Here is a 9,312-nt window from a genome sequence, read left to right on the forward strand (position 1 = left end):
TATCTATTAACAGTTTGAGTCTATGCAGGCATGTAAAATTTGGTTAAAAAGACGCTATAACAATGATAAACATAAAAATGGCTGTATTTATATGGTCCTTGGCTCAGTTGTCATGAAATTTATGGTTTATTGTCTCTGTCTAGAAACTGGCTTTCTGAGAAATGCTTATCATCTTGGAAAATATAGGCTCCAAATCCCTATAGTGCTTTAAACCTGATGATTATTGCTCATTTGTTTCTGTTTAGATTGATTTCTGTCTGGGTTCATTGTAAGCTATAAAACACTTTGAAGATGAGAATACACTGTTAGTTCCAGCAGGCACTTTAGACTAAAGATTGATTGCAAATTGAGAGTTTGGGCCAAATCAAACCTCAAAGACAGCATATTTTGAGAGCACCTGAATCTGAAAGCCTTGTAATGGCTCGATGAAATTGCAATGAGTCACTGCGGCACTCACACTTTGAAAATCAGTCTGGAATTTGAGCTCACAGAATCCAGACAACGTGTTTCAGAGAATGTGTTAAAATGAAGATAACTAGACAGTCATCTCAGAAATAGAATAGCGTTGCATGACTAATGTGACTCTGTTAGTGTAAATACTGAATTCTGAAAACAAATAGTGACAGACATGCATGTAGTTAACACATCTAATCATTCGTTCTGTCTCATTTGAGTGGATTGTATACACAGCAAAGGTATTTAAATTAAGACTTTTAGCACTGAAACCAGATCTATAAGCTAGTAAATTGCAGTTTAGTCAGAAAATGTACAGAGAATTGTAATAGTAGAACAGTAATATTGTGAAACATTATAGCAATTTAAAATAACTGTTTTCTATTTTAATATATTTTAAAATGTAATTCCTGTGATGGCAAAGCTGTATTTTTAGCAGCCATTAACATTTCTTATTATTATTAACATTGAAAACAGTTGCACTGCTTAATATTTTTGTGGAAAATGTGATGCAGTGTTTTCAGGATCCTTTGATCAATTTAAAGTTTAAAAGAACACAGTTTATTTAAAATAGGAACTTTGTAACTTTCTAAATAACTTTTGATCAGTTTAATGCATCTTTGCTAAATAAGAGAATTTGAAAATAAATGAATTAATAAATCTTACTGACCCTAAACTTTTGGAGGGTTTAGTGTATTTTTTGACAACCAGTAACATGAATGAACTGTTTATATAAACCTGTAACAAACTTGTTCTTTTGAAATGTTTTTCTTGAAAAGTGTGCTTAAGAGTCCAAACACTTTGGTATTACAATTAAATTAGTGGCCCAGAACTGTTTTCAGTGCATTGAGTGCAATGTCAATTTTAACCTTCTGTTACTGTTTTGTTGCTGCGACTACATTACTAATAACTAAAGGAGTGTATTAAGGAGTTTATTAGTACAAATTAATTGAAGGATCAAATACTAAATTCAAGTATAATAGATGGAAATGTGTATGGGTCTAAAGTCTTCAGGTTTAAAGTGTATGTGTGCCCTGCTTTTAGTAATATGTGTTCTCATTAAGAGTGGAAGGCTCTCTGGCCCTCTCTTGTCTTCATTAAAACAGGACTGACTCAATAAGATCTCACACTGAACAGAATGTGGTTATATGTATAGGTTTGGCTATACTTTTTTGAAAAAGGAAAAAACAAAACATCTTTACAATTAAAACGTCAAATGATTATTATTATTTGAGATGTTCTTTAAAGTGTGTGATTTTATCCCTCACCCTGGAGCAGCAGAATCACTGTATTTTTTTCCTCCAATCAACCTTTTCTAATGAAGGATGCTTGAAAGGGTCTTTGTCACTTCCCCTGTGTGCCTCATCACTGCATGCGATCTGATTCATGAATACTAATTTCAGTGTTCGTACGGATCACTGTGACTCGTCCTTCAAAATAACCGGATATGCTTATGCTCAGAGCGAGACTAGGTCTCTCTTAAATACATTACTGATTACCTGCTTTACCAAGCACTACAGAAGTAACCCAACTGCTATTCATTAAAGCAGTATCTCTGTAGTAGTGGTTTGGCCACGTTTCTAGCGTCTCTCTGTTTGAACTGAATGGTTCATGTCTGATTGTAATGCAGCTGCAGTGAGTGGTTCAGCACCCAGAAAACCTCCCGGCACCAGAGGGAATGAAGTATAGATGAATGCATTTCATGAGACCTCACAACATATTGCTTATAAAACATGCCAAGTACTCAAAAACCATATCTTAATCCATATCTTTGTGGTCTACTTTTTTGTCTCGTTTTAAATAGATAGATAGGTAGATAGATAGATAGATAGATAGATAGATGGATGAGTGGGCTAAAAGGTGAGGATGGAGGCATGGATTCATGGATTGAGGGGATGTGTTGAAACACGGAGCGTTTTGCGGCCAACTGCAAATTTTACAGTCATTCTATCTATTCTAGTTTCCACGGCAACTACTGGAGCTGAATTTGGAGTGAAAAAAAAGACCTTGCAAGTCTAATAAATAAATAAAGCTAACAATGACAATGACAATCAGTCATGGTCTTGTTATTTTGTTGTGTTAGATGATGAATTAGATCGTATATTCCTTGTATTATTGATAATTATGCTCTTTATTACTGTATTTGTTTGGCCAGGCAATTCTTTAATAATATATGTGCCACTGGCCTGCATATCACAGTATTAGATCTGACAGTTTTTAAAAAGTGAGAGAAAACAGCAGAATGTTACAGTATCTTCTTCAGCTCATGTTGGTCCTCTTGGCTGCAGCATTATTATTTGTTACCTGTCTGTTTTGCTTATTCCAAATGCACTGAAATCAGAAGAGACTCAATGGTGGATTATTCAGTTTGTGAGGCCAACATTTTCTCTTGCTTATATGTCATATGGGTACACAATACAGGACAGTTTAATGTCATCAGTAATAAATTCATTATACATTACATTTTTGCAGTTGACTTGACATCATGTTTTCAGTGTGTATGCATAAAAATGATCAAAATTAAATATTTTAGATTTTAAAATATTCATAAGTGATCAATTCTCAATTCTATCTCAATTTTGTCATTAAATTTTGAGAAAATAATTAAATATAGCCTTCTGTCCCCAAGTCTTCTGATAAGTTTATATTTAACAGAATTCAATTAATAATTGTTCTTTTTTTTTTAAATATTGTATAAAAGCACCTGTCGTTATATCATAGGTGTTTACTGACTCATCATATGTGTTAATGACACTTGTCTAAATGTGATTCATTTACAAATATAGCAATTTCTGTAAAATTGTATTCCATGTTGTCTTGAATAAAATGTCTGCAAAGCATTTTTAGACAGGCAATCTTTTGGGCACACCTACTGAATTTGTCTTGGGGCATTCAGCAAGCCAAGAAATCTAAGACAATCCTGAGAAGAACCATCATAAAAAGATATGTTTTGCTCTATATGCTATTTATAAAAACTTTACAGCTTCAATTTTATCATTAAATGTATAATTTTTACTGGCACGTTTGATAAAATAAATAAAATCCTGCCCAAGTCAAACTGTCCTGTAGTGTGAGATGCTAAATTCCATTTAGAACTACGTAATCAGCATTCATATTGTATTACGATTATTGTGCATGCAGTTTTTAAAAAATCACTTAATTTCAAATTCATGTTTTAGATCAACTAGTGAAATTAAAAAAGGTTGTAAGAGTGGTGAATGGTAATCAGTTAACAGCATCTAAAAAAAAAAAAATTATACCAATATATAAATTGTAACCTAAAATCTTGATGTTGAAAAGAAAAATCATGACCATGTCAATTTGTCAACAACCTTTTTGCATTTTATTGCATCCATGTGATTCGTAAAGACTATTGTAATATTGGTTTGTTTAGGAACACAAATAACAGTATCAGAACCAAAAATACTAGTTGATTTGTGATAGTAGTTGGCTAGTTTGTGTAATGTTGTATCTGTCCTGCAGATGGCGCTCCACTGAGTGAGCTGTCCTGGTCGTCCTCTCTGGCTGTGGTGGCTGTGTCTTTCTCTGGACTCTTTACCTTCATCTTCCTCATGCTGGCTTGCCTGTGCTGTAAACGAGGTGACATTGGCTTTAAGGTGAGACCCTCTTTCATTTCAATCACTTTTAAAAGTAGTAGCTCTTAAATTCCATCGGACTTCCATGGTTCACAGGGCACAAACTTTGGAATGAGCCAATTCAGCAAAATTCAGTCCCGATCAGAATACACAGAATAAAATACACCATACTGGTCTCAGGCCCATGAAATAAACAGACAATGCAAATCTCCACAGTATCGTTTCACAGTATCTTGTTTTTTTAGTCAAAATCTTATTTAGAATTTTATTTCATTTTAACTAATTTCTTCTTTTTACATCTTCCTTTAAATTTTTATTTTATTTCTTATGAATGATTTTACAGATTAAAAAAAAAAAAAACATTTTCTGTAAACACTTTGAAATACCACTGTGTATGAAATGCGCTGTATGAACAAACTTGCCTTACCTTCAATTTTTTCTTAAAAATTATTTATATTTTCTTAATTAAAACAAAAAATTCACATTGTTGTCTAGATTCATTCTGTTTATTGTGAAGTGAAAAGGTAAAAAAGACTATACTTATCTTGAAGATGCATTCTTGTAACATCTAATGCATGTTTGTCTCTCAGCTATAATATTTTAACTGGAAAACAAATAATATTCATTAGGATTAAGATTTTCTGCAGTGCACCAACAATGATAAAACAAGATCGTTCTATATTATACTGTAAATGTTCTGACTTTCTCATACCACTATGAATATATAAAGCATAATGTGCATTAGTAATGTAACGCTTTGCCAGAGGCAAAGATTTATTATACTATACTGTACTTTACTCTTCAAATAGGCATGCAATATTGATCAGTTGAAATTATTATGTGAGGAGAAAGACAGCATATAGTGATATGAGAGCCATGAAACTAGCTATGTAGGAATCAATTATATCATTTAGCAGTCATTATTTGAAAAATAATTTTCAAATAAATAAAAAATTAATTAATCGTGGAATCCCACAACTGGCCAATCACAATCAAGTGTAAATATACTGATATAAATGCCACATCTCTTAAGATTGAACCACTATTTGACACTGAAAGATTGTTAACTGGGAGAGATTTTAATAACACTTGCCAGTCAGCAATGAATTAACACAAAAACATCTCTCTCTATTGCAACTTCTTGGCATGTTGCCGTCCTGCAGTTATGAATGAAATTGTAAAGTCTAAAAAGCATCACTCATGAATCACGTCTGAGTTTGTTTCAGATCTGTAGGAATGCTTTGATCGACTTGAAAAGTAGCACAACACATGCACACATGCATTCTGTTCAGCTGCATGTCCTCTTGCCCTTTTGTGGTTACAGAGTCCCAGAGTTTCAGAGAAAAGCGATTTCTTCAGTGCAAACCACTTAGTCCTGTCTCATAAGGTTAAAGGAATGGAGGCAGATAGAGCGCAGGGACGTAATCGCTTCCCTGTAGACGTGTTTTTGTAGTGAACAGCGGAGGCCATCAAACGGCATATGGCTATAGATCTCAAAGCGCACTGTGCATTTTTCAACAGCAACTTTAAAGTGGGTCAAGGCACAGGAGAAATGAGACCCGTGTGACTGTGTGAGAGAGCGGAGGATGGTTCTTTCATGCTTCTAAGCACCTGGTCTCCTGTAAAGGCCAAATATTTGTAATTACAATCCCTCAGTGGAACTACAGCTCAGTGCTTAAACATCAGCTGCTGAAAAGAGACTTTTCCCCTTCCCTCTGTCTCTCTGCATCTATTATCTAACACATTTTCTGTCTATCTAACACTCTTTCATTCTTGTAAACAAGTTGGGAGTCTGACAAGCCTGAGGGTAATTGATTTATTCATTCCCCTTTAGCATTCTGGAAGCCTCACATGCACACACAATCCGTGAGTGCTGAGAAACAACTGTTTGTTAGTTTGAGGTGCGACTGTAATACAGTGCTTATATAAGGTGCACCAAGTGTGTTTTATGCTAATATGTTGAGTGCTGTATATGCAGGGCCAATAATGAACACTCACGTGCTGGCGAATAAATTAGTGTTACTTTGCTAACTTTATCAGAAACTTCAACAAGTCAATGTTTTTAGACCCTATGTATAAACCTGCAGATTTAGTGTGGTTGTCATCGTTCATTGATGTTCCTCTGTATTGTATATTGTATATTGTATATTTTATTCTATTCAAGGGTTCAATTTAAACTGAAATTAGTAGTATATATGTATTTGTGCACCTACACTACTGTTCAAAAGTTTAGGGTCAGTACATTTTTTTATTTTTTAAGTCTCTTATGCTCACCAAGGCTACATTTGTTTGATTAAAAACAATAAAAACTGTAATATTATGAAATATTATTACAAATTAAAATAACTGTTTTCTGTCTAAATATATTTTAAAATGTAATTTATTCCTGTGATGCAAAGCTGAATTTTATTACTCCAGTCTTCAATGTCACATGATTCTTCAGAAATCATTGTAATATGCTGATTTGGTGCTAAAGATTTTTTTTTTATTATTATTATCAATTTTGCAGTTGTGCTGCCTAATATTTTTGTGGAAAGTGATTTTTTTAAATAATTCTCTGATGAATAGAAATTAAAAAAGAACAGCATTTATTTGAAATAGAAATTTTTTGCAACATTATAAATGTCTTTACTGTCACTTTTGATCAGTTTAATGTGTCCTTGCTAAATAAAACTATTAATTTCTTTAAAAAAAAAATATATATATATATATATATATGACCCCAAACATTTGAACAGTAATTCACTTTAGTTTGGTAAATATGCAGATATGCAAGATCTAACCTCTCCAAATGAATGCACATGCATAAATGTGTTTTGAATAATTTAGCTTTAATATATGTGTGTTTGTATGTGAGCATGCTCATTTGTGCCGATGGCTGGAGCAAGGGCCTGTCATGCACATGTGAGAAAGAATGAGCGCAAGGAAGGAACGATGAAGAAAAAAGAGTGATGTCATAAGCACAGAATGTGAAAGCCTTTCCCTGTTAGATTTTTTTCAGCCTCACATTTTTATGGAAGCATCTCCACTATTCTTAATCACTGGTTGTCCACACTCTCATGGGAAGAACACAGGAACTGCCCCTCCCTGCATTCTCTCTGTCTCTCTCACTCTCTCTCTCAAGTGGAGGATCTATTTGCTTTTTATTTGTATGTTTTCTTGAGAGTTAACATGATGTATTCTCGAGACCTGGGTTCTCCGGTTGTGCAGCAGCATGGGCCAGTTCCTAATGTTCTGTCCGGTGAGGGATCCGTCTGGGGTCATGTTGGCACCTTACAGGTGCTCTGTGAAGAGCCCAGCAGTGCAGGTTCACTGGGTGAAAGGGAAGAGTTAAAGATTCAGCACAACCTGAAGTAACACTTGCACATTAAGGGCAGGTAAGATGGGAAATTAATTCAATCTTTGGACTTTGGAATAGTGCTTTCTTCAGAAAGTTGTTTTAATTGGAATAATGGTGTGTATGCTATATGTTAATGTGTAAAATGTGTTTGCATATAATTTAAATTTATTGTTTACTTAAAAGTGTAATTCACCTGATTTTAAATAGTGGATACAATTACTGTAGTCTAACATAAAAGTTTGCTTTAACAGTTTTGCTTTTTTATGTGCTCGATGTTGTACTGTTTAAATATTGCTGAAAATTCTTGAATTGACTGTTTAATAGCAGGTTCTCATTGTGACAAAATATTCACCCCTTTTTTAAGAGGTTTTTTTTTGTGAGTTTTTATGAGCTATTTTCAAAAAATATTTAGTCTAATCCATTGTTTTTGGGTGAATGTGCTGGCTTGTCCTAAAAAAATAATCCTTAAAAACTAAATAAATTTTTTGATATTCTTGGAAAAGACAGTACCAATACTTGCTTAAACCAGATGTTTCTTCATCAGAGGATATAACAGTGCAGAGTAGTGATAAAAATGCAGTGCGAATCAGTTGGCAGGAATGTTTATCCTGTGACTTGAGCTTAGCAATGTGGTTTCAGGCAACAAATTATTGCAGCCCTTCAGTTCGGATCACAGCATGCCCTGTTGGGATCCTAGCGCTGTCTGTGTAAGATAGTGTTCGGTAGCGCTGCCGTGCGCTGGGCAGATCAGGAGCCGGGTCATATGGCATCCGTGTGGGGCGTGTGAAGATGTAGATGATGGAGCCTCTAGGGGAACTTGAGTGTTTGTGTGTATATGTCTGTTAGCTTGCATTTTTAAGTGTGTGCGACCCCTCTAGGTCACTGTTTTCCATTTCTTCAACCCTGTATCTCCGCAACCGAATTCACAGAAAATTTGCTTACATCTGGAGGAGCATTTCCGATTTCCAGATGCTGCCAAGTCTTGTCTTTACTTAGCACTGTCTCATCTCTCTTTGTAGTTTCACCATATCCATGTGGAGAAGAAAAGCATATTGGGGGAGGACGTACAAGTTTAAAGCTCTTGAGATTAAACGGATGGCTCATTATTTGATCTGATTATGGTGACATGCTGTTTAATGGACTGTTTCATAAATTGTCATTTGTTCCAGTAAGCATTAAATGTGTTTTTTTAATTCAATTTATTAAAATAATCAGGTTAAACGCTCCTCAGTTAAAACAGTCACTGATGTTTCTTTTCAGTTTAATGATCTGCTTGTTTATTCTTATTAATTCCCAAAACACACGCACACACACACACACACACACACAAACAAAGGGTCCTTGAATCCTTCCCACAAAGATGGAATTGAGCTGAGCAACATACAGTAATATGGCTATTGGAATCTCTTTTAAAAACAAAACATGAGGAAAAAAGTGTTTTTGAACTCCTTTTGAAGTTCTTATCATCAATGAAAAGGATGTAAAATTCTTAATGTTTCTAAAAATTGGCTTTATTTTCTTTATGTAATATATATATATATATATATATATTAATCATGACAACTCTCTGAAGATTTTAGCATGGTGATGGATATGACAATGTTAATGTATTTGGTCTTGGCGGAATAGATCTGCTACGCTGCTGCTGCTGCTGAATTGCTACTGCTGTTGGTTATTGCTGTAGTTGTAGATTATTGTTGCTGCTGCAAGCAAGTACAGGAACTTGCTACTGCACACAGTGCAGTGTGTGTTTCATTCATACTCGAAGCCGGAGGGCGCTCACGCACAGAAAGTCCTACGAGGAAATTCCTAATATGGACAAAAGCGTCCAGCTATCGCTGTATGAAAACAGTTGTTTTCACAGAAAACAGAAACGTTTGGAAACATGAAGACATTAAACATACGATTGCGACAATATATGGT

The 9,312-nt window shown here is 34.5% G+C and overlaps 1 protein-coding gene across 2 annotated transcripts in view; it reads left to right on the forward strand.

Moving 5' to 3' along the window:
- Positions 1 to 3,904: 3,904 nt before the first annotated feature.
- LOC107749841 (serine/threonine-protein kinase LMTK1-like) overlaps positions 3,905 to 9,312 on the forward strand; it is a 25,157-nt gene continuing 19,749 nt past the window's right edge. The window contains exon 1 of one of the 2 annotated variants that reach the window (XM_016565028.1): positions 3,905 to 4,070. In XM_016565028.1, the coding sequence (XP_016420514.1) occupies positions 4,026 to 4,070 (45 nt within the window). In that variant the 5' untranslated portion in view covers positions 3,905 to 4,025. Of the gene's footprint in view, positions 4,071 to 7,002; positions 7,427 to 9,312 lie in introns of those variants that run through there. The other variant, XM_016565029.1, reaches the window with a different exon arrangement.

The sequence above is a fragment of the Sinocyclocheilus rhinocerous genome, unplaced genomic scaffold (genome assembly GCF_001515625.1).
Source record: "Sinocyclocheilus rhinocerous isolate Xijiao unplaced genomic scaffold, SAMN03320098_v1.1 scaffold31, whole genome shotgun sequence".
In the NCBI taxonomy this organism is placed as follows: Eukaryota; Metazoa; Chordata; class Actinopteri; order Cypriniformes; family Cyprinidae; genus Sinocyclocheilus; species Sinocyclocheilus rhinocerous.